The sequence below is a fragment of the Danio rerio genome, chromosome 12, assembly GCF_049306965.1.
Source record: "Danio rerio strain Tuebingen ecotype United States chromosome 12, GRCz12tu, whole genome shotgun sequence".
NCBI lineage: Eukaryota > Metazoa > Chordata > Actinopteri > Cypriniformes > Danionidae > Danio > Danio rerio.
In genome coordinates this window covers 46219639-46246755 of record NC_133187.1, presented here as the reverse complement: position 1 = coordinate 46246755, position 27117 = coordinate 46219639, and the positions used below count along the sequence as shown (strand labels likewise).

The following is a 27117-nucleotide window of genomic DNA, read 5'->3' as shown; positions in this document are numbered from 1 at the left end:
ATGACACATGTCAAAGTTCACTTCGTCCAGGAGTTATTTCATCTAAACAAGAAACTTGATGATGATTCACCAGAAGTGAAAGAGACAGGTAAAGTGTCACCAGAACAATGGTCACCACTGTTGAAACAAAAGGGGAACAGCCCATCACCATGACATATTCCCTGTTCAAGATAGGCTTACTGGAAGGCCTGCATACCTAAAAGACTTTGAATGACTTCGCAGAACAGTTAATAAGTTATTTAATTAGACTGGATTGCAATCTGGGATAAAAGGGGAACACATACCTAAAACACAAAAAACAAACTTGGCTGGGCTGGCAGGGATAAGGACAAGACAAAGCATTCTGAAACTTCACTCCCTTTATTTCAGCATGACAGTTACACTACTATAGTGTGGGGACGGTCTGAACAGTTTCAGGCCATTTAATCGTTTAAAGTCTTAAAATAACTTATTTTGCATCATTGAAGTTTGTTATCTTCAATATATAAAATCCAAATGTTGGATGACAGCTAAATATCACAACGGACATACCTGGAGGTGTTTTCCCCCACCTACCTGAGTACACAACATCGACACTTTAAAACCTGTGAAACTTCCTGATAGCTGACAGTATCAAGTCTGTGGTAAGTAAAAACCTTTTCTGCATTCATCAGCTTGATGTTTTCTTCTTGATTGTATATTTTATTTATGAAATGGACCGTAATGTAGATCATGGCTACTGAGATAACAGATTGTAATAAAGCAGTTTGCCAAAAGCTTGATGCTTTTATGATTTATTTGTAAAAACTGCAATAAAATCCATCAGTATAGAATAAATATTTGTAGAGTTAATATATATTTTTCCATCATTCTAATATGCTGATTTAAAATTTGTAGAAACACTTTATTTTGATTGTCCATTTGAGTATTAGTAGACTGTCTGCTTAATATCTGCTGATGCTGCTCCTTCAACAGACATTTAACTGACTATAAGAAACTTTGCAAGTACATGTCAACTTACACTAACCCTAACCTAACAGCCTACTTATAATCTAATGAGAATTGGTTGGCATGAAGTTGCAGTGTAACTTAAATTCAACAAACGGACCATCAAAATAAAGTGTGACCATATTTCATATTAATTCTTCTTATTATTTTTTTAAGGATTCACAGAAAGTTTAAAACTACTTTTTTTAACAATTACGTTTTAATTTAATTTAAAATGTACAAACTGGATTAAAAATCTTAATGTATTTAAACTTTCAGTGACTACCCTTGCAAGTTTGCAAAAAACATATAAAGTAGTTTATAAGCAGCGTTGCAACTGAAACATTATAATAAACTAATCTTGATATTGTTGGAAAGCGTGCAGGAATTTATTGACTTTTTGTCCTTTCATACACACACACACACACACACACACGCGCACGCACGCGCACACACACCGATCCAGCACTTCCAGCTGTTCTGTGATAATTCATTTAAATTAAAAGTAAATTATAAGCTTAACGATTAACTTCAAATTAAACCGACAACATTTGCTTTTGTTGTTGCAAAGCATGTTAACACAGTCTATATGACTTGACTAATGGCATGAAAAAGTTATTTAAAACAGTATATTATTTTATATTGCGGTGCAAATTTACATGCATATTTAGGCCCAATCCCAATTCTACCCCTTAGTCCTTCCCCTTACCCCTACTCCTCACAGCCATATCACCCAGCAGCCCAAGACCGGCTACTCTCTGAAGCTAAGCAGGGCTGAGCCTAGTCAGTACCTGTATGGGAGGCCACTAGGGAACACTAGGTTGCTGTTAGAAGTGGTGTTAGTGAGACCAGCAGGGGGTACTCAACCTGTGGTCTGTGTGAGTGCTAATGCCCCAGTAAAAGTGAAGGGGACACTACACTGTCAGTGGACGCCGTCTTTCGGATGAGACGTTAAACCGAGGTCCTGACTCTCTGTGGTCATTAAAAATCCCAAGGCACTTTTCGTAAAAGAGCAGGGGTGTAACCCCGGTGTCCTGGCCAAAGTCCCTCTATCGGATCATACGATCATGGCCTCCCAATCATCCCCTTCCACCGAATTGGCTCTATCACTGTCTCTCCACTCCACCAATAGCTGGTGTGTGGTGAGCGCACTGGCGCTGTTGTCCAGTGGCTGCCGTCGCATCATCCAAGTGGATGCTGCACACTGGTGGTGGTGTGGAGAGACCCCCCCTCATGATTGTGAAGCGCTTTGGGTGTATGGCCATACATAATAAATGAGCTATATAGATACACATTACATTACTCCTCGTTTTACGCGTTCCTGTGAAGAGGGTGTCCCAGTTCTCTTTAGCTTGAAGGCGTAGGGCTAAGGGGAAGTGGAAAATAGCCCTCCGATAAAGATTTTTCAGGACCACACTCGAAACCAAAAGCTAAGAAAATTTCCAGCCACAAAGGCACCTGGAAGTAAGGAGATCCACAAATTAGTATTTTTTAGTCATTATTTCGAATTTTTACAACAAACATGTTTTAATATATTCATAACCACGTTCGTGTTTTACCGTCATGCTTTTATAAAAAACTGCTAAAATATAAACCGAAAAATGTTGCGATCTATAATCCCTAATCATAACTCCTGTATCACAGTTCTACAACATTCTGACACTCAATGACACTCGAATACCCTTTCAGAAAAGTCTAGTGGCTGGGATTCATCTTTTAACAGTGCTACAATGTTAATGTTGTTTTTGTGTTTACACAGATAAAAATGGCCACTGTGTAAATGCGCAATATAGTTACGATCTTATTGCCATATAATATCATTATGATAACATAATATGTGCCTTCAGTGATTTCCTGAAGATAAATATCAAAAAATAAAGCAACTGGAATAACTACAGCAGTCGCCCTTATCTGATTTCATATGAAGCATGAGATTGCGATGGGGGTAAATTTTGAAGTCCTTCCCCTTCACACTCGATTTTAATAGCCAAAGGGAAGGGGTAGGGGTACAAAAATAGAACTGGGACTGGGCATTAAAATCAGATGTGCAGTTTTAAAAGGCTGACAATAACCCCACGGAATGATCTAATTTTTAATAAAAGATTTACATTTTTATTTGCATTAGATCCAGTAGTCTAGAATGTAAAGCATCATACAGTAGGTGCTGTTCAGATAGCGTGCAGTCTTAGTTTTGATAGCCAAATCATCTGCCTGAGGATAAAAATATGAAAAGATGTCTAGCCCAATCTCTAATCTACACACTAATAATGCTGTCTGCTTACAGAAAATACCACGTCATCATCATCATCATCATCATCATGGGATTGTTTCTGGTTTTACCTCATCTGCTGGTGTTCATATCAGTGTTTTCTCTCAGTAAGGTTTTGCTGATAATCTAAATGTGTGACCAGTACGGTGACCGAGATGATTAAAATGCTGCAATGTAAGGAAACACATGCAATTACAAAAAAGCCGAGAGGGGTCTGGATGCAGACCTGGTGCAGTGCAATCTGAGCTGCATCCAATGCTTTTTAATGCGCTCACCTAACCCCACCCCTAACCCTACCCATTACAGTGATGTCACTCACTCCATTAAGTGCATTGTGTCTGAGATTGCATCGCTGAGTGATGCAATCTCAGCTTGCATCATAAAGGCTGCATCCACATACTATTGGAAAAGCCAGCAATTTAAGAAAAGATCTTCCTCCATTTGGCAGCATACATGCTGGAAATCTCCAAAACGCATACACATTAAAAAAACGCACTGTATTTTCAGACAACGCAAACAATTTACTAAAAGGCCTGCATTTTCTCACAACACTTGCAAAAATGTCAGAACACAATGGAAATGCTTTAAGGGGACCCTAAAACGTGACAGAAGCTACTGTGTCGTGACTATTGTTCAGTGAAGTTGTTGGGTGAACTTTGAAAAGTGAGATTTTGTTTGTTTGTTTTGACATCCTGATTCTCTTGTCTTTTGTATTTTATTAGCCTAAATAACCAGAACCTAAATAGCCGAGTCCGTCATGTTTTAGGGTCCCCTTGAAACATTTCCGTTGTGCTCCATGCTATTTGAAAGTGTGTGAAAATGCAGTGTGTTTTATTAATTTGTAAATGCTGTGTGAAATAGCACCACATTTTTTTAATTTGCTTGCGTTGTGAGAAAATCCAGTGAGTTTTTAAAAATGTGCTTGCGATGTGAGGATTTGCAGCACGTGTGCTGTCAAAACGGATGAAGATCTTTTCTTAATTTGTTGTTTTAGGGTGCTTTCACACATAGACTTTTGTTTCGGAACCTGTCTTGTTTGCCCAGTTAGCGTGGTTCATTTGGCATATGTGAAACCAGCAATCGCGCTCGGATTCGAGGCAAATCAATCGGTCCAAGATCGCCTGAATGAGGTGGTCTTGGCTCGATTAAAACGAACTCTGGAGCAGATTGATTGTGGTGAGAAAGCAAAACGATCCGAGCCTGGCTATATCACCGTGTATTATGGATATGGAATAGGCATACGGCTATATAAAGAGAGAATTATGAGTAGGGCAGGAGGTCATTCCTACCAATAAATGTGCGTTTCATGTTAAATGTGAAAGTGAAAGCATGTTAACAATTAACAGAAGCTGTTTTTCCGTTAGGAACATTGATCGCACTGTAGTGTAGCCAAGGGCTCTGTATGAAAGAGTCTTACCTCTGATTTATATCTGTAACGATGTCTGAGGGCATTCAAAAATAAAGCGCAGCTTACCGCTTACAATGTCTTATTGCCCATCGCCATAAATTAAAATAAGGATGCATGACAGCTGAGTGGGACTCTCTGCAAAATAAACCATGAAACTCTGACCAATGTAAGAAGAGTTAACTCAGTCACATGTGACTTGTTTTAGCTTATTTGGTCCATGGTTCGTGTGAAAGCGAACCGCACCAAGAACAAAGAGCAACACTCCAACAATTATAATCACTGGTTTGGAACAAATGAATCGATTCACAGGTGTGAAAGCACCCTGAATTTGTGTTTTTTTAAATCGCATCACGTTAAGCTCTCTCGGTCACCGTAGATCAGTCCTAATGTGACAAGGACATTAAAAATACAGAGATGTATTTCTGGATGTAATGATCACACTCTCTTCAACAGCCAGAACACAAACATCTACACCATCAACATCTGTAACAACACCGGCAGGTAAATCTTGACCAAGAAATCAGTAGCGGTTCTAGACTAGTAACTCAGTTGCAATACACATTTTTACTTTTTATGTAAACAACTTTTTAAAAAAAACATGACATAATGTAAATAAGTTGTCATTTAATAAGAATATGAGAATAACTCAATTTTGACAAAAATGTCAGATAGCACATTATAATTCTAAGGTGACGAATTGTTTAAAATTACTTTAAACTTGTATAAAAATTTGTTTAATATCTACTATGAGATACTACGAGAAAAAAAATACTTAAAATACTAATCTTAAAATAGTATTAAAATACCCCGTTAAGTTACTTTACAATTAGTAATATCAGCATATAGAATTTCAAGTGATAATAGTCCGGCTGCTATTGCAAAACGACAAAGAAAAAAACAATATGCTTATATACAAATCAACAACTGACCTGAAAATGTGTCCCAGTCCGCCCCTGCTCTTAGAATGATAATAGCTGTTCTTAAAACAGCTATAATTTTAGCTACTATTAAAGCCATTGCACAAACTGAAAATCTATATGGACAACCTGTTAATGTATGGTGCAGTTTTGTCAGTAATGTGCCAAGCATGAAGCACAATCAGTGGTTATTTTACTGTCACGTCAGCATGAGTTCACCACCAGAGGTCATCATCGACCCGCTTCATTTTTATTCTTAATATTTTTTTCTCCCTCTTTTTTTCTAAGCAGGATCAGGAATCTTCTACCCTTTCGGTTTATCAGCAGGAGACTCAAAAAATACTGCTGCTGATGATGCAAGCTCCTCTGCTATTACACTGTTGAGCCCCTTTCTGTTCTTTGGACGAACATACCAGCAGATTTACGTAAGAATTTGATTTCATTTTGTCTCATTGTGTGCATGAGGGTTTTAGATGCTTTATAAATTAATTTGTGATTTGGAGATAAAAAATCTCTGGTTGTGATTTTAACAGTATTTCTCCTGTATCAGGTTAATAATAATGGACACCTCACATTCAGCCAGGCTTCTTCACAATATGTTCCCTACTCATTTCCTGCTAATGGAAGTAGGGATATTATTGCTGGATTCTGGGCTGACCTTAATAACGGAGCAAGTGGAGTCATCTCTTATCATCAATACAGTAATGGAAGTGTTCTCACTCGCACCACTCAGGATATCAACAATTATTTCCCAAATCTGCCCTTCACTGCTTCTTGGGTTTTTGTTGCAACATGGGATAAAGTACCGTACCTTTCCTCTACAGCAGTAAGATCAACACACTTCTGAAATGTTCATGTTTTCACTTTATGCATGATTTAATTTAAAAAAATACTTTAAGACATAAGATAATATAAAGTAACAAGTGCAGAACGATGTCTGTCATATGTGCTGCTCATACATATTGAACACTTTAGCAACGGTTTTCTTATTCATTAATTTTATTATTATTATTTCAGGAAACATCTTTTCAAGTGGCTTTAATCTCAGGCAGTAATTATTCATTTATTCTGATGAATTATGGAAATATTGCTGCAACAGGACGTACAGTGGAGGTAAAAGAAACTTTTCTGTAATGAGAACAAAACATTACTATTTACTACAGTATAAAAGTTTGTGCACTGTTTGTCAACTGTTTACATCAATATTGTTTGATATACTTTCAGACTGGTTATGACACAATAAACTCCACAAACTACTTTGTGATTCCTGGATCAAATAATGGGAGCTCCGTCTCAAACCTTAACACCTCCAGTAATGTCAATGTTCCAGGCCGATGGGCCTTCAGGGTGGACGGTGGACCATCGACAGGTATAAGTACAGAACACAGGTTTGAGATCATGACTCGACCATTTATTTGACAGCAGGGCATCTATCAGTGTTTATGACACAATTTCATTTAAATTTCATTCATTCGTTCATGTTCTTTTGGGCTTAGTCCTTTTATTAATCAGGGGTCGCCACAGCAGAATGAACCACCAACTTATCCAGCATATGTTTTACGTAGCGGATGCCCTTCCAGCTGCAATCCATCACTGTGAAACATCCATACACCCTCATTCACACACATACACTATGACCAGTTTAGCTTACCCAACTCACCTAGAACACATGTTTTTGAACTTGTGGGGGACACTAAAGCACCCGGAGGAAACCCACAACAACACAGGGAAAACATGCAAACTCCACACAGAAATGCCAACTGACCCAGCCACGCTAGGGCTTGAACCAGGGACTTTCTTGCTGTGAGGCGATTGTGGTACCCACTGCACCACCGTGCTGCCCTTCACTTAAGTTACAATACAATAAAAGAGATCTCAAAATATTGAATATTATTAACAAGCTGCTGCTTATATCATAACACAATAGCTTTACGTGAGCAAATGAATTAACAAACAAGTATGTACTAACAAGTTATGTAGGTATCTGTTATTCACAAATGAACTCAAGTGACTCATGTTGTAGTTAAAGTTCAGGATTAGCACATTAACTCATCATTAGTTCATATAATAATGTAATGTTTAGTTTACATATTAACACATTATTTCTCATGTACTTTTATTGTAAAGTGTTACCATATTATTATTAGGTAGTAATAGTATTAGTTGTTATATTGTTGTTAGACTGTTATTAAATTTGTCAAAGTTTTTAAACACAAAATACGCAGAAAACCAAATAGTAAAAAGGGTAAACAGAAATTTAAACCTAATAAACTGGCAGCGTAATTGTCTAAAACTAGTATTAACTTGTATAAAAATCTGTTCAACGCTAAAAGGGACAACACAGTAGCTCAGAGATCAGCACTGTTGCCTCAAAGCAAGAAGGTCGCTGGTTCGAAAAAAAAATACTATGAAAATACCACGTTAAGTTACTTTACAAATAATAATATCAGCATATAGAATTTCAAGTGATAATAGTCGGGCTGCTATTGCACATATTTTGACAGATATTAGCGCAAAACGACAAAGAAAAATCAATATGCCTATTTACAAAATAACTGACCTGAAACTGTGTCCCAGTCCGCTCCTGCTCTTAGAATGATAATAGGTGTTCTTAAAACAGCTATAATTTTAGCTACTATTAAAGCCATTGCACAAACTGCAAATCTATATGGACAACCTGTTAATGAATGGTGCAGTTTTGTCAGTAATGTGCCAAGCATGAAGCACAATCAGTGGTTAAATATTTTACTGTCACGTCAGCATGAGTTCACCACCAGAGGTCATCATCGACCCGCTTCATTTTTATTCTTAATATTTTTTTCTCCCTCTTTTTTTTCTAAGCAGGATCAGGAATCTTCTACCCTTTCGGTTTATCAGCAGGAGACTCAAAAAATACTGCTGCTGATGATGCAAGCTCCTCTGCTATTACACTGTTGAGCCCCTTTCTGTTCTTTGGACGAACATACCAGCAGATTTATGTAAGAATTTGATTTCATTTTGTCTCATTGTGTTCATGAGGGTTTTAGATGCTTTATAAATTAATTTGTGACTTGGAGATAAAAAATCTCTGGTTGTGATTTTAACAGTATTTCTCCTGTTTCAGGTTAATAATAATGGACACCTCACATTCAGCCAGGCTTCTTCACAATATGTTCCCTACTCATTTCCTGCTAATGGAAGTAGAGATATTATTGCTGGATTCTGGGCTGACCTTGATAACAGAGCAAGTGGAGTCATCTCTTATCATCAATACACTAATGGAAGTGTTCTCACTCGCGCCACTCAGGATATCAACAATTATTTCCCAAATTTGCCCTTCACTGCTTCTTGGGTCTTTGTAGCATCATGGGATAAAGTACCGTACCTTTCCTCTACAGCAGTAAGATCAACACACTTCTGAAATGTTCATGTTTTCACTTTATGCATGATTTAATTAAAAAAATACTTTAAGACATAAAATAATATAAAGTAACAAGTGCAGAACGATGTTTGTCATATGTGCTGCTCATACATATTGAACACTTTTTTCAATGGTTTTCTTATTCATTTATTTTATTATTAATATTTCAGGAAACATCTTTTCAAGTGGTTTTAATCTCAGGCAGTAATTATTCATTTATTCTGATAAATTATGGAAATATTGCTGCAACAGGACGTACAGTGGAGGTAAAAGAAACTTTTCTGTAATGAGAACAAAACATTACTGTTTACTACAGTATAAAAGTTTGTGCACTGTTTGTCAACTGTTTACATCAATATTGTTTGATATACTTTCAGGCTGGTTATGACACAATAAACTCCACAAACTACTTTGTGATTCCTGGATCAAATAATGGGAGCTCCGTCTCAAACCTCAACACCTCCAGTAATATCAATGTTCCAGGCCGATGGGTCTTCAGGGTGGACGGTGGACCATCGACAGGTATAAGTACAGAACACAGGTTTGAGATCATGACTCGACCATTTATTTGACAGCAGGGCATCTATCAGTGTTTATGACACAATTTCATTTAAATTTCATTCATTCGTTCATGTTCTTTTGGGCTTAGCCCTTTTATTAATCAGGGGTCGCCACAGCAGAATGAACCGCCAACTTATCCAGCATATGTTTTACGTAGCGGATGCCCTTCCAGCTGAAACCCATTACTGTGAAACATCCATACACCCTCATTCACACACATACACTATGACCAGTTTAGCTTACCCAATTCAACTAGACCACATGTTTTTGAACTTGTGGGGGACACTAAAGCACCCGGAGGAAACCCACAACAACACAGGGAGAACATGCAAACTCCACACAGAAATGCCAACTGACCCAGCCAAGCCAGGGCTTGAACCAGGGACTTTCTTGCTGTGAGGCGATTGTGGTACCCACTGCACCACCGTGCTGCCCTTCACTTCAGTTACAATACAATAAAAGAGATCTCAAAATATTGAATATTATTAACAAGCTGCTGCTTATATCATAACACAATAGCTTTACGTGAGCAAATGAATTAACAAACAAGCATGTACTAACAAGTTATGTAGGTATCTGTTATTCACAAATGAACTCAAGTGACTCATGTTGTAGTTAAAGTTCAGGATTAGCACATTAACTCATCATTAGTTCATATAATAATGTAATGTTTAGTTTACATATTAACACATTATTTCTCATGTACTTTTATTGTAAAGTGTTACCATATTATTATTAGGTAGTAATAGTATTAGTTGTAATATTGTTGTTAGACTGTTATTAAATTTGTCAAAGTTTTTAAACACAAAATAAGCAGAAAACCAAATAGTAAAAAGGGTAAACAGAAATTTAAACCCAATAAACTGGCAGCGTAATTGTCTAAAACTAGTATTAACTTGTATAAAAATCTGTTCAACGCTAAAAGGGACAACACAGTAGCTCAGAGATCAGCACTGTTGCCTCAAAGCAAGAAGGTCGCTGGTTCGAAAAAAAAAATACTATGAAAATACCACGTTAAGTTACTTTACAAATAATAATATCAGCATATAGAATTTCAAGTGATGGTAGTCGGGCTGCTATTGCACATATTTTGACAGATATTAGCGCAAAACGACAAAGAAAAATCAATATGCCTATTTACAAAATAACTGACCTGAAACTGTGTCCCAGTCCGCTCCTGCTCTTAGAATGATAATAGCTGTTCTTAAAACAGCTATAATTTTAGCTACTATTAAAGCCATTGCACAAACTGCAAATCTATATGGACAACCTGTTAATGAATGGTGCAGTTTTGTCAGTAATGTGCCAAGCATGAAGCACAATCAGTGGTTAAATATTTTACTGTCACGTCAGCATGAGTTCAGCACCAGAGGTCATCATCGACCCGCTTCATTTTTATTCTTAATATTATTTTCTCCCTCTTTTTTTTCTAAGCAGGATCAGGAATCTTCTACCCTTTCGGTTTATCAGCAGGAGACTCAAAAAATACTGCTGCTGATGATGCAAGCTCCTCTGCTATTACACTGTTGAGCCCCTTTCTGTTCTTTGGACGAACATACCAGCAGATTTATGTAAGAATTTGATTTCATTTTGTCTCATAGAGTGCATGAGGGTTTTAGATGCTTTATAAATTTTATTTGTGACTTGGAGATAAAAATTCCCTGGTTGTGATTTTGACAGTATTTGTGATGTTTCAGGTTAATAATAATGGACACCTCACATTCAGCCAGGCTTCTTCACAATATGTTCCCTACTCATTTCCCGCTAATGGAAGTAGGGATATTATTGCTGGATTCTGGGCTGACCTTGATAACAGAGCAAGTGGAGTCATCTCTTATCATCAATACACTAATGGAAGTGTTCTCACTCGCACCACTCAGGATATCAACAATTATTTCCCAAATCTGCCCTTCACTGCTTCTTGGGTCTTTGTAGCATCATGGGATAAAGTACCGTACCTTTCCTCTACAGCAGTAAGATCAACACACTGAAATGTTCATGTTTTCACTTTATGCATGATTTAATTAAAAAAATACTTTAAGACATAAGATAATATAAAGTAACAAGTGCAGAACGATGTCTGTCATCTGTGCTGCTCATACATATTGAACACTTTAGCAATGGTTTTCTTATTCATTTATTTTATTATTATTATTTCAGGAAACATCTTTTCAAGTGGTTTTAATCTCAGGCAGTAATTATTCATTTATTCTGATGAATTATGGAAATATTGCTGCAACAGGACGTACAGTGGAGGTAAAAGAAACTTTTCTGTAATGAGAACAAAACATTACTGTTTACTACAGTATAAAAGTTTGTGCACTGTTTGTCAACTGTTTACATCAATATTGTTTGATATACTTTCAGGCTGGTTATGACACAATAAACTCCACAAACTACTTTGTGATTCCTGGATCAAACAATGGGAGCTCCGTCTCAAACCTCAACACCTCCAGTAATGTCAATGTTCCAGGCCGATGGGTCTTCAGGGTGGACGGTGGACTACCGACAGGTATGAGTACAGCTCACAGGTTACGGTCAGTTAATTATTATAGAAAAATGTTGTCACGCTTTTTTTTCAGCCAGTGTTGTTTCATGTCTCAGCACAACTGTTATGTTAATTTTCATTTCACTACACTCAAAACATATTTTTTTACTTGTTCAAACTACTTAATTAAAATGAGCTGAAACAACACAATTCTTGAGATTTCATTGGGACAACTTAATTTTTTTATGTTCAATCCACATAAATTTGTTAAAAGTGTTTAGTTAACTTAATCGATTTGTGTTAGGACAACATGAATGAATTGTGTGGAACCCTGCCCTTTACAGTGCAGAAACCAACATAAATTGGTTTTAAATGGCTTTTAATTGGCTCGCATGGTTCAGGATTGGTAGAGCTACGCATCGATGAATTTGCTCTTCAGTGTTTGAACTCTCAGTAATGATTAAACCACACTGAACTGAGCTAAACTGAACTGAACTTAAACACTAAAAACTATATTGTTCCAGATACTATGACCATTTATGTGAAGCTGCTTTGACACAATCTACATTGTAAAAGCGCTATACAAATAAAGCTGAACTGAATTGAATAAATGTAAAAATAAAATAAAAAAATAAACTATCGTTAGTATGTTTGGGGCGTCACGGTGGCACGGTGGGTAGCACGATCACCTTACAGCAAAAAGGTCGCTGGTTCGAGCCTTAGCGGGGTCAGTTGGCATGTCTGTGTGGAGTATGCATGTTCTCACCGTGATCATGTGGGATTCCTCTAGATGCTTTGGTTTCCCCAACAGTCCAAAGACATGCGCTATAGGTGAATTGGCTAAGCTAATATTGTCTGTAGTGTATGTGTTGGTGAATGAGTGTGTATAGATGTTTCCTAGTGATTGGTTGCAGTTGGAAGGTCATCCGCTGTGTAAAACATATGCTGGATAAGTTGGCGGTTCATTCCGCTGTGGCAACCCTTAGATCAATAAAGGAACTAAACCGAACAGAAAATGATTGATTGAATGAACAGTATGTGTGTATTGTTAGTCACAATATATGTGTGTTTTTGTTTATGTTTTGATATGTATATGTGTGTTATGTATATGTTTTCCCACACAGTATGTGTTTCCCTTTAGCTCGTTGGCTGAGAATGGTCAAACATGCTGGAATTAAGAAAAACACATGCATATGTATCCATAACAAATTGAGAAAACATCAACTTGACTAAACACAAGCAGATACAGAAATACTGAACACATGTTGATGACCTTTTCTCAGTTACTGATCTATGTGTTTTTATAAGAAGATATAAAAGGTAAATCTATAATAAGAACTATAGTATTGACTATAAATTACTATAGTATGTATTAATGTGGTCTGTAACTATTAATTGTTTAATAGTAGGAAGAACAAAAACTATGGAAGTCAATGGATACAGGATTCCAGCTTTCTGTATGATAAACCAATTATTTACAAATTAATGCAAATTACTATACAAAAGAATCATGAATATGCAAATTACCCCGTCTCCACTCCTCTCCACTTACCTGGTTATACACTGCCTGCGCCACTTTTACTTGGTTAACAGAAGTAAACTTTGAAGTAAACATGAACCAATTCAAGTGGCAGTCTTGGTTTAACCAGCCTGATGTCATGAGGAAAAGTAACTATTATTCATTTAGTCAGTTTAACAGATAAGGAGGCATGGCATCAAACCCCACCCCTAAACCCAACCGCCATTGGGGTATGAGCAAATTGTACTAAAATGTATGAACGAGATTGAACAAATGTATCCCAATTAGCCACTAAATCAAAAACTTATGAATTGGCATAAAATATGGGCATCCTCTAAACACTTATAAGAATATTTTGAATTAAATTTGATGCACAACCTAGGATATACCAAGCATAAATGTAAGAAATATGTGAATGCTGAAAGTACTGCACAGTTACAAAAGAAGATGAACATTTTCACAATGCTAATAAAATACCTACAAAAAATGGAGCTACCTGTCAGAAGGCATGTAATGGATTATGTTTAGCTGTGTTTATGTAAAAGGGTAAAGTCATTTACAAGTCATGGTTTGTTTTCTTCAACAGCAACTACAACAGCAACACCTACTACAACCACTCAAATGACACCTATAACAACAACTACAACACCTACAACAACTACAACACTTACAACCACTGAAACAACACCTACAACAACTACAACACCTACAACAACACCTACAACAACTACAACACCTACAACCACTGAAACAACACCTACAACAACTACACCTACAACCACTGAAACAACACCTACAACAACTACAACACCTACAACAACTACAACACCTACAACAACTGCAACACTTACAACCACTGAAACAACACCTACAACAACTACAACACCTACAACAACACCTACAACAACTACAACACCTACAACCACTGAAACAACACCTACAACAACTACACCTACAACCACTGAAACAACACCTACAACAACTACAAGACCTACTACAACATCTCCAGTAACTACAACAATGTCTCCTTCAACAACACTGCCAGGTAATTATGGACTTCTGGATTGAGGCCATGTTTGCACTACAGATTTTCTTGATTGTTTTACCCAGTTAAAGAAACTAGGATCCATTATCCCAGCACAGCAGAAGAAAAGTCTTGCAAATGTGTAAACTCTTTCTCATTGAATTGACACATTTTCATCACCCTTTTGCAAAACAGTTAACACGGATGTTTTACCTATGGCAACCAAACAGAAACGATCTATTCCTGACTATTAAAAACTACCAAGATCAGTATAAAATCACTGAAGCACCCGTTAAAATCACTGAAGCACCCGTGTAACACTCTTTCACAAAAATCTTCAATTAGCAATCAGTCTGCAAACCTCATATAAAAAAGTGGCAGGTCTGTGTTGTTCTTTGCCAGCATATATATATATATATATATATATATATATATATATATATATATATATATATATATATATATATATATATATATATATATATATATATTCTCTGTAATATTTACAGTATTTTTAGTTTGTGTCATTGAATATTGAATGTCAGCATTATTCAATAAAAACTGCATTAAAGCAATTCTTATTCTGGATTCAATATTTGGCATTGTCGTTTTAACCATGAGTGCCACTGTTTAAATAGTATCTGGATGCAGCTTTTATGAGGCAATGTGAGATTGCATTTCTCAGCGATGCAATGTCAGACACAATGCACTCAATGGAGTTAGTGATGTCACTGTGAGGTGTAGGGTTAGGGGTGGGGTCATTAAAAAGCATGACATGCAGCTCAGATTGCATTTGTACCAGGTCTGCATCCAGGCTCTTCTCCTGCTTAGGCTTTGGTTTTGAAAATGTGGGGTTTCAGCTGACAGCTGCTTCAAAGCAATCAAGAAAAACTGTAATGAGTTTTTATTTAAAATGTATATTTTCTCTCTGCTTTATTCTTTTTGTTTGGCCATCTGTTTGTTTCTAATGTGTCTCCTGTTTTTGTTACTGCAGAAGAGTTCAGTAAAAAGAAAGAAAGAAGAAATGCCCACATGGGTTAGCGTTTTTCCATATTGCAAACACAACAGTAATCTAGTAGTGTTTGCTTTGCTTTTGCTTTTTCGGAGTTAATTATTGTGATCTCCCAATTGCAACAGAGAAATACTGGGAAATCTTTGTAGACTGACGGCATTTAATGCTGTTCAGCCGTGTAATCTTATAATAATAACAAAATGAGCTGTTTTGTCATCACTTTAGACATTATGTAGGAGAATAACTTAAACACCAGCTTTAAAGTGATGTTGGTGATTTAGCAACAGTTTCTGCTGTTCTGACGCCAGCTGCAGATCTGAATGAATAGCGAAAGAAAGTAGTTACTCGTAAAGGGTTTTGAGAATCTCCATGTTTGATTCTCTTTTTTTATACATGATTAGAGACTAGTAACTCAGCTGCAATACATTTTTTTCTCCCTCTTTTTTTCTAAGCAGGATCAGGAATCTTCTACCCTTTCGGTTTATCAGCAGGAGACTCAAAAAATACTGCTGCTGATGATGCAAGCTCCTCTGCTATTACACTGTTGAGCCCCTTTCTGTTCTTTGGACGAACATACAAGCAGATTTATGTAAGAATTTGATTTCATTTTGTCTCATTGTGTGCATGAGGGTTTTAGATGCTTTATAAATTAATTTGTGATTTGGAGATAAAAATTCCCTGGTTGTGATTTTGACAGTATTTGTGATGTTTCAGGTTAATAATAATGGACACCTCACATTCAACCAGGCTTTTTCACAATATGTTCCCTACTCATTTCCTGCTAATGGAAGTAGGGATATTATTGCTGGATTCTGGGCTGACCTTAATAACGGAGCAAGTGGAGTCATCTCTTATCATCAGTACACTAATGGAAGTGTTCTCACTCGCGCCACTCAGGATATCAACAGTTATTTCCCAAATTTGCCCTTCACTGCTTCTTGGGTCTTTGTAGCATCATGGGATAAAGTACCGTACCTTTCCTCTACAGCAGTAAGATCAACACACTGAAATGTTCATGTTTTCACTTTATGCATGATTTAATTAAAAAAATACTTTAAGACATAAGATAATATAAAGTAACAAGTGCAGAACGATGTCTGTCATCTGTGCTGCTCATACATATTGAACACTTTAGCAACGGTTTTCTTATTCATTTATTTTATTATCATTATTTCAGGAAACATCTTTTCAAGTGGTTTTAATCTCAGGCAGTAATTATTCATTTATTCTGATGAATTATGGAAATATTGCTGCAACAGAACGAAAAGTGGAGGTAAAAGAAACTTTTCTGTAATGAGAACAAAACATTACTATTTACTACAGTATAAAAGTTTGTGCACTGTTTGTCAACTGTTTACACCAATATTGTTTGATATACTTTCAGGCTGGTTTTGACACAATAAACTCCACAAACTACTTTGTGATTCCTGGATCAAATAATGGGAGCTCTGTCTCAAACCTCAACACCTCTAGTAATGTCAATGTTCCAGGCCGATGGGCCTTCAGGGTAGACGGTGGACCACTGACAGGTATAAGTACAGAACACAGGTTTGAGATCATGACTCGACCATTTATTTGACAGCAGGGCGTCTATCAGTGTTTATGACACAAACTCATTTAAGTTTCATTCATTCATTCATGTTCATTTGGGCTTAGTCCTTTTATTAATCAGGGGTCGCCACAGCAGAATGAACCGCCAACTTATGCAGCATATGTTTTACGTAGTTGATGCCCTTCCAGCTGAAACCCATAACTGTGAAACATCCATACACCCTCATTCACACACATACACTATGACCAGTTTAGCTTACCCAATTCACCTAGACCACATGTTTTTGAACTTCTGGGGGACACTAAAGCACCCGGAGGAAACCCACGACAACACAGGGAGAACATGCAAACTCCACACAGAAATGCCAACTGACCCAGCCAAGCCAGGGCTTGAACCAGGGACTTTCTTGCTGTGAGGCGATTGTGCTACCCACTGCACCACCGTGCTGCCCTTCACTTAAGTTACAATAAAATAAAAGAGATCTCAAAATATTGAATATTATTAGCAAGCTGCTGCTTATATCATAACACAATAGCTTTACGTGAGCAAATGAATTAACAAACAAGCATGTACTAACAAGTAATGTAGGTATCTGTTATTCACAAATGAACTCAAGTGACTCATGTTGTAGTTAAAGTTCAGGATTAGCACATACATTAACTCATCATTAGTTCATAAAAATGTAATGTTTAGTTTACATATTAACACATTATTTCTCATGTACAATTATTGTAAAGTGTTTCCACATTATTATTAGGTAGTAATAGTATTAGTTGTTATATTGTTTTTAGACCGTTATTAAATTTGTTAAAGTTTTTAAACACAAAATAAGCAGAAAACCAAATAGTAAAAAGGGTAAAAAGAAATTTAAACCCAATAAACTGGCAGCGTAATTGTCTAAAACTAGTATTAACTTGTATAAAAATCTGTTCAACGCTAAAAGGGACAACACGGTAGCTCAGAGATCAGCACTGTTGCCTCAAAGCAAGAAGGTCGCTGGTTCGAAAAAAAAAATACTATGAAAATACCACGTTAAGTTACTTTACAAATAATAATATCAGCATATAGAATTTCAAGTGATGGTAGTCGGGCTGCTATTGCACATATTTTGACAGATATTAGCGCAAAACGACAAAGAAAAATCAATATGCCTATTTACAAAATAACTGACCTGAAACTGTCCCAGTCCGCCCCTGCTCTTAGAATGATAATAGCTGTTCTTAAAACAGCTATAATTTTAGCTACTATTAAAGCCATTGCACAAACTGAAAATCTATACGGACAACCTGTTAATGAATGGTGCAGTTTTGTCAGTAATGTGCCAAGCATGAAGCACAATCAGTGGTTATTTTACTGTCACGTCAGCATGAGTTCACCACCAGAGGTCATCATCGACCCGCTTCATTTTTATTCTTAATATTATTTTCTCCCTCTTTTTTTCTAAGCAGGATCAGGAATCTTCTACCCTTTCGGTTTATCAGCAGGAGACTCAAAAAATACTGCTGCTGATGATGCAAGCTCCTCTGCTATTACACTGTTGAGCCCCTTTCTGTTCTTTGGACGAACATACCAGCAGATTTATGTAAGAATTTGATTTCATTTTGTCTCATTGTGTTCATGAGGGTTTTAGATGCTTTATAAATTAATTTGTGATTTGGAGATAAAAAATCTCTGGTTGTGATTTTAACAGTATTTGTGATGTTTCAGGTTAATAATAATGGACACCTCACATTCAGCCAGGCTTCTTCACAATATGTTCCCTACTCATTTCCTGCTAATGGAAGTAGGGATATTATTGCTGGATTCTGGGCTGACCTTGATAACAGAGCAAGTGGAGTCATCTCTTATCATCAATACAGTAATGGAAGTGTTCTCACTCGCGCCACTCAGGATATCAACAATTATTTCCCAAATCTGCCCTTCACTGCTTCTTGGGTCTTTGTAGCATCATGGGATAAAGTACCGTACCTTTCCTCTACAGCAGTAAGATCAACACACTGAAATGTTCATGTTTTCACTTTATGCATGATTTAATTAAAAAAATACTTTAAGACATAAGATAATATAAAGTAACAAGTGCAGAACGATGTCTGTCATCTGTGCTGCTCATACATATTGAACACTTTTTTCAATGGTTTTCTTATTCATTTATTTTATTATTATTATTTCAGGAAACATCTTTTCAAGTGGTTTTAATCTCAGGCAGTAATTATTCATTTATTCTGATGAATTATGGAAATATTGCTGCAACAGGACGTACAGTGGAGGTAAAAGAAACTTTTCTGTAATGAGAACAAAAAATTACTGTTTACTACAGAATAAAAGTTTGTGCACTGTTTGTCAACTTTTTACATGAATATTATTTTATTACTTTCAGGCTGGTTTTGACACAATAAACTCCACAAACTACTTTGTGATTCCTGGATCAAACAATGGGAGCTCCGTCTCAAACCTCAACACCTCCAGTAATGTCAATGTTCCAGGCCGATGGGTCTTCAGGGTGGACGGTGGACTACCGACAGGTATGAGTACAGCTCACAGGTTACGGTCAGTTAATTATTATAGAAAAATGTTGTCACGCTTTTTTTTCAGCCAGCGTTGTTTCATGTCTCAGCACAACTGTTATGTTAATTTTCATTTCACTACACTCAAAACATATTTTTTTACTTGTTCAAACTACTTAATTAAAATGAGCTGAAACAACACAATTCTTGAGATTTCATTGGGACAACTTAATTTTTTTTTATGTTCAATCCACATAAATTTGTTAACAGTGTTTAGTTAACTTAATCGATTTGTGTTAGGACAACATGAATGAATTGTGTGGAACCCTGCCCTTTACAGTGCAGAAACCAACATAAATTGGTTTTAATTGGCTTTTAATTGGCTCGCATGGTTCAGGATTGGTAGAGCTACGCATCGATGAATTGGCTCTTCAGTGTTTGAACTCTCAGTAATGATTAAATCACACTGAACTGAGCTAAACTGAACTGAACTGAACTTAAACACTAAAAACTGAACTACACTGTTCCAGATACTATGACCATTTATGTGAAGCTGCTTTGACACAATCTACATTGTAAAAGCGCTATACAAATAAAGCTGAACTGAATTGAATAAATGTAAAAATAAAATAAAAAAATAAACTATCGTTAGTATGTTTGGGGCGTCACGGTGGCATGGTGGGTAGCACGATCACCTTACAGCAAAAAGGTCGCTGGTTCGAGCCTCAGCGGGGTCAGTTGGCATGTCTGTGTGGAGTATGCATGTTCTCCCCGTGATCATGTGGGATTCCTCTAGATGCTTTGGTTTCCCCAACAGTCCAAAGACATGCGCTATAGGTGAATTGGCTAAGCTAATATTGTCTGTAGTGTATGTGTTGGTGAATGAGTGTGTATAGGTGTTTCCTAGTGATTGGTTGCAGTTGGAAGGTCATCCGCTGTGTAAAACATATGCTGGATAAGTTGGCGGTTCATTCCGCTGTGGCAACCCTTAGATCAATAAAGGAACTAAACCGAACAGAAAATGATTGATTGAATGAACAGTATGTGTGTATTGTTAGTCACAATATATGTGTGTTTTTGTTTATGTTTTGATATGTATATGTGTGTTATGTTTATGTTTTCCCACACAGTATGTTTCCCTTTAGCTCGTTGGCTGAGAATGGTCAAACATGCTGCAATTAAGAAAAACACATGCATATGTATCCATAACAAATTGAGAAAACATCAACTTGACTAAACACAGGCAGATACAGAAATACTGAACACATATTGATGACCTTTTCTCAGTTACTGATCTATGTGTTTTTATAAGAAGATATAAAAGGTAAATCTATAATAAGAACTATAGTATTGACTATAAATTACTATAGTATGTATTAATGTGGCCTGTAACTATTGATTTTTCAATAGCAGGAAGAACAAAAACTATGGAAGTCAATGGATACAGGATTCCAGCTTTCTGTATGATAAATCAATTATTTACAAATTAATGCAAATTACTATACAAAAGAATCATGAATATGCCAATTACCCCGTCTCCACTCCTCTCCACTTACATGGTTATACACTGCCTGCGCCACTTTTACTTGGTTAACAGAAGTAAACTTTGAAGTAAACATGAACCAATTCAAGTGGCAGTCTTGGTTTAACCAGCCTGATGTCATGAGGAAAAGTAACTATTATTCATTTAGTCAGTTTAACAGATAAGGAGGCATGGCATCAAACCCCACCCCTAAACCCAACCGCCATTGGGGTATGAGCAAATTGTACTAAAATGTATGAACGAGATTGAACAAATGTATCCCAATTAGCCACTAAATCAAAAACTTATGAATTGGCATAAAATATGGGCATCCTCTAAACACTTATAGGAATATTTTGAATTAAATTTGATGCACAGCCTAGGATATACCAAGCATAAATGTAAGAAATATGTGAATGCTGAAAGTACTGTACAGTTACAAAAGAAGGTGAACATTTTCACAATGCTAATAAAATACCTACAAAAAATGGAGCTACCTGTCAGAAGGCATGTAATGGATTATGTTTAGCCGTGTTTATGTAACTTGGTAAAGTCATTTACAAGTCATGGTTTGTTTTCTTCAACAGCAACTACAACAGCAACACCTACTACAACCACTCAAATGACACCTATAACAACAACTACAACACCTACAACAACTACAACACCAACAACCACTGAAACAACACCTACAACAACTGCAACACCTACAACAACACCTACAACAACTGCAACACTTACAACCACTGAAACAACACCTACAACAACTACAACACCTACAACAACACCTACAACAACTACAACACCTACAACCACTGAAACAACACCTACAACAACTACAACACCTACAACAACACCTACAACAACTACAACACCTACAACCACTGAAACAACACCTACAACAACTACAACACCTACAACAACACCTACAACAACTACAACACTTACAACCACTGAAACAACACCTACAACAACTACAACACCTACTACAACATCTCCAGTAACTACAACAATGTCTCCTTCAACAACACTGCCAGGTAATTATGGACTTCTGGATTGAGGCCATGTTTGCACTACAGATTTTCTTGATTGTTTCACAGGGTAAAGAAACTAGGATCCATATCCCAGCACAGCAGAAGAAAAGTCTTGCAAATCTGTAAACTCTTTCCAATTGAATTGACACATTTCCCCCAGCCTTTTGCAAAACAGTTAACACGGATGTCATTCAAGCTGTCCAGAATCCATCATTTTACCTATGGCAACCAAACAGAAACTATCTATTCCTGACTATTAGAAACTACCAAGATCGGTATGAAATCACTGAAGCACCCGTGTAACACTCTTTCACAAAAATCTTCAATTAGCAATAAGTCTGCAAACCTCATGTAAAAAAGTGGCAGGTCTGTGTGTTATTCTTTGCAAGCAAAAAAAAAAAAAAAAAAAAAAAAAAAATATATATATATATATATATATATATATATATATATATATATATATATATATATATATATATATATATATATATATATATATATATATATATATTCTCTGTAATATTTACAGTATTTCAGTTTGTGTCATTAAATATTGAATGTCAGCATTATTCAATAAAATCTGCAGTAAAGCAATTCTTATTCAGGATTCAATTTTTGGCATTGTAGTTTTAACCATGAGTGCCACTGTTTAAATAGTATCTGGATGCAGCTTTTATGATGCAATCTGAGATTGCATTTCTCAGCGATGCAATGTCAGACACAATGCACTTAATGGAGTTAGTGATGTCACTGTGAGGTGTAGGGTTAGGGGTGCGGTCATTAAAAAGCATGACATGCAGCTCAGATTGCATTTGTACCAGGTCTGCATCCAGGCTCTTCTTCTGCTTAGGCTTTGGTTTTGAAAATGTGGGGTTTCAGCTGACGGCTGCTTCAAAGCAATCAAGAAAAACTGTAATGAGTTTTTATTTAAAATGCATATTTTCTCTCTGCTTTATTCTTTTTGTTTGGCCATCTGTTTGTTTTTAATGTGTCTCCTGTTTTTGTTACTGCAGAAGAGTTCAGTAAAAAGAAAGAAAGAAGAAATGCCCACATGGGTTTAGCGTTAATTATTAATTATTAATAATTAATAATTATTGTGTTAATTATTGTGATCTCCCAATTGTTAATTATTGTGAGTTAATTATTGTGATCTCCCAATTGCAACAGAGAAATACTAGGAAATCTTTGTAGACTGATGGCATTTAATGCTGTTCAGCCGTATAATCTTATAATGTGAACAAAATGAGCTGTTTTGTCATCACTTTAGACATTATGTAGGAGAATAACTTAAACACCAGCTTTAAAGTGATGTTGGTGATTTAGCAACAGTTTCTGCTGTTCTGACTTCAGCTGCAGATCTGAATGAATAGCGAAAGAAAGTAGTTACTCGTAAAGGGTTTTGAGAATCTCCATGTTTGATTTTCTTTTTTTTATACATACACGATCATGCCTTCAAACTGTTGTATAAACGCAATATCACACTCGTAGCAGTGCGATATGGCTGTATGGCTGTGCCAATGCACGCCTCCCACCATTGCTGATATACAGCGATATCGAACTGCTAATTGTGTAATATAGCTTATATGTATGTATGTATGTATATATATATAATAGTGTGTGTGTGTGTGTGTGTGTGTGTGTGTGTGTGTGTGTGTGTGTGTGTATGTGTGTGTGTGTGTGTATAAAATTTTCTGTTTTCTTTCTTCCTGGTGCCAGCACCTCAAACTTTCTACCCGTTCGGTTCAGCAGCGGGAGACTCTATAAATCCTGCATCTGATGATGGAAGCTCCTCTGTTATTCCACTGTTGAGTCTATTTATGTTCTTTGGACGAACATACAAGCAGATTTATGTAAGAATTTGATTTCCTTTTATTTATTTGTTTTGAATGCTTTATAAACTTATCTGTGATCAGTAAAACATGTCATTTTGATTTCTGTTATTTCAGGTGAATAATAATGGACACCTCACATTCAGTCAGGCTTCTGTACAGTATGCTCCTGGCTCATTTCCTGCTTATGGAAGTCAAGATATAATTGCTGGACTCTGGACCAACCTTGATAACCGAGCAAGTGGAGTCATCTCTTATCATCAATACACTAATGGAAGTGTTCTCACTCGCGCCACTCAGGATATCAACAATTATTTCCCAAATCTGACCTTCACTGCTTCTTGGGTTTTTGTTGCAACATGGGATAAAGTGTCTTACTACAGCTTGACCAACACAGTAAGTAAACTGTGACTGTTTCTTAATCCATATTTCAGTTAACTTTCATAATACTTTATTGCAACAGCAATATTAATACAAAATAAAACACACGGAAAGCTTAAAAAAAATAATACTTTGTTTATAATAAAACAAGTGTAGCCATGCAGTTGAATGTAACATTCTATTCAATTAAAATTGCAATTTTAAAAACAGATTAACATTAAAAGTGATTATCTTATTCCAATCTTTCAGAAAACATCGTTTCAAGTGGTTTTAATCTCAGGCAGTAACTATTCATTTATCCTGATAAATTATGGTGACATTGCTGCAACAGCACATGCAGTGGAGGTAAAGGAATATTGTTAATATTAACTCTAATATAAATGTATAAGTACTCTATACTGTATTTATATAATATTTTATGTATATTTTAGGCTGGTTTTGACACTGTAAACTCCACAAATTACTTTGTTATTCCTGGATCAACCAATGGGAACTCCATCTCAGATCTCAGGAACACCTCCAGTAATGTGAATGTTCCAGGCAGATGGGTGTTCAGGGTGGACGGTGGACCAAAAGACAGCATTGTGAAAAGTAAGGCTTTCTATTTCTTAAGCATAGATAATATTTTGATGAATTTCACATGCAATGTGCTTGTCTGAGTAATATTAACAATGACTAATGGGCATTTCACAGTGTGTGTGTGCGCGTGTATGTGTGTTGCTGGAATTCCAGTGAGATATAAATCGGTTTTAGACCTCACGGAGAATGGAAACGCTGAAATGAAGTTACAGCAAGTATGTCACCGGTACTAAAACTACTTACTGTGTACAAGTACATTGCTAATAGATGGTGTGTGGAAAGTTTAATCTGTCTGTTCATCTTTGTTTTTAGATCAAGCAGGATCTGTGCAAGACAGGACAGACAAGTGACATAAACCTGGTGATTAAAAAAGTGCAAAATATCTATTCATAATATCAGAAAACATCCCTGCCCACTGATGATACAAAGCATTCTGTTGATTTTTAAAAAGAAAATTTGCATAATTTAATTTAAAATATTTACAATGGCCCAAAACAGCTTGTGAAATACTGTAAAAAGCATTTCCCCTTATTTTTGTCACATTAAAGAGCCATGACACCCCCCACTTTCGGTTAAAGTCTACTTCAGAATTTTTTCAAAAGATGCATGATTAATGGGCGTGGAGCTCCCCGAGCATCGGGCAGGAATGGGCGTGGCCAGCAGGGGAGAAGGGGAGCGAACAACTGTTGTTGTCAGTTAGCTCACAAACTGAGACACAAACCGTGAGACGCATGAGTTTATAGTTAAAATGCAAAGAAATAAACAGTAATTTAATGCACTGCAACATTTGTTATTCGTAATTTCATATACACATAACCACAATTTATATCATTGTAAAGATAAGTGTTCATGTAAACACTATGAGGATTCTCCCTCGATCCCCGTGTCTATTATAGATCTTGAATGCAGACTCAGTGCAGCAGGTCTCCTGACCTGTCTATTTTAACCATTAGCCCTGCTGGTAATATAGAGGATTTAGGCAAACACAGCAGCACGGCGATGTGTCTGAATGTGAACGAACTCCTCATAAAAGTCAAGGTCCGCCATTCTCTAATTATCGTGCTGCTCTCCCGACAAAAATGCTTGCAGCACACAAACACATCTTTGCTGTATGATCGGCCCTGAAAGGATCGCGGGGAAAAAACATGCAACAAACCCGGTGGATCATGGAAACAAACACATACAAGCCTTCATGAATGGCTACGTGCCGTTGGTCTGTGTCTCACTCACAGCTTGCTTGAAACTGGCAGGTCTGCTTTCGGAAAGCACACGCAGTCATGAATAATTAAGCAGCCGGCTCTTCTCATAGGATAAGAAAACTCCGCTATGAATAATAATGAGAAACCGACGCGTCATCATTGCACTTGCAGTACTGCGCCGATTTTGATCCCGCCCCAAAAATTATTTTAAACCCGGAAGCTGAAATTAGCTGACAAAAGCTCAAAATTATGCAGTTTTCCCCACAATTAAAGCTGACAGGTGCTAACATTGTCTTAACTGATGCTCAACACACACAAATCTGTTAATATAAAAAAAAAAATTCTCCAGGGTGTCCTGAACCTTTAAGATGTGGTCAAAAATCATTCTTCAGCTTAAATTAGTTTAGGGTTCATTCATTTGTTGTTGTTCAATAACTGTATAATTAATCAGTTATGAGATTAATTAAATACATCTAGAAGAAGATCAGTTCAGAAACATGAAAGAATTAATAAAGTTAGAGACCACTTTTATTTTCTCAAACATCAGATTTCAAACTACACAGATATAACAACTGTTTCTTTAAAGATTGTTTTACCAACCAAAAAAATAAATAAATAAATAAACAAAATAAATAATAATTTCACAGCCAATTTGGCATCTACCCCAGTGTCAGTGCAGTGAAAAGCACCTGGTAGTGATGTAAAAAAGGGGGTTGTTTAAGTCTAAAGCATTGTTTCCCAACCCTGTTCCACACCAACAATACATATAGTAGATGTCTGTATTAGTCTGTCTGTTTATTGTTTGTGTATGTATTTTCATTCATTTAGTTTAAATGTATAGATCTTTTTTAAAGATCTATATGTTTACCATGCCTTTGGGAAACACAAATCTTGTAAAACTCAGAATGGTCATTTCTTGTTTTAATGGTTTTATAAATACAGTTGAAGTCAGA

General features: G+C 36.4%; 1 protein-coding gene across 1 annotated transcript; it reads left to right on the top strand.

Moving 5' to 3' along the window:
• On the top strand, positions 1-27117 carry LOC100149475 (uncharacterized). Its single transcript, XM_073918594.1, has 29 exons — positions 1-88; positions 5849-5985; positions 6111-6386; positions 6578-6673; positions 6785-6929; positions 8405-8538; positions 8664-8939; positions 9131-9226; positions 9338-9482; positions 10959-11092; positions 11219-11494; positions 11682-11777; positions 11889-12033; positions 14115-14573; positions 16017-16153; positions 16279-16554; positions 16742-16837; positions 16949-17093; positions 18565-18698; positions 18824-19099; positions 19288-19383; positions 19494-19638; positions 21730-22179; positions 23893-24026; positions 24123-24401; positions 24636-24731; positions 24818-24977; positions 25080-25180; positions 25278-27117. Exons 1-29 carry the CDS (start codon positions 1-3, stop codon positions 25356-25358), a joined length of 5109 nt encoding a protein of 1702 aa, XP_073774695.1. The 3' UTR covers positions 25359-27117.

Bases quoted from the DNA above. Each gene is read 5' to 3' on its own strand.
- LOC100149475 (XM_073918594.1), top strand. From the start codon at position 1: ATGACACATGTCAAAGTTCACTTCGTCCAGGAGTTATTTCATCTAAAC. The intron at 5,986-6,110 runs GTAAGAATTTGA...CTCCTGTATCAG, and splicing joins GAACATACCAGCAGATTTAC to GTTAATAATAATGGACACCT. The intron at 11,778-11,888 runs GTAAAAGAAACT...ATATACTTTCAG, and splicing joins CAACAGGACGTACAGTGGAG to GCTGGTTATGACACAATAAA.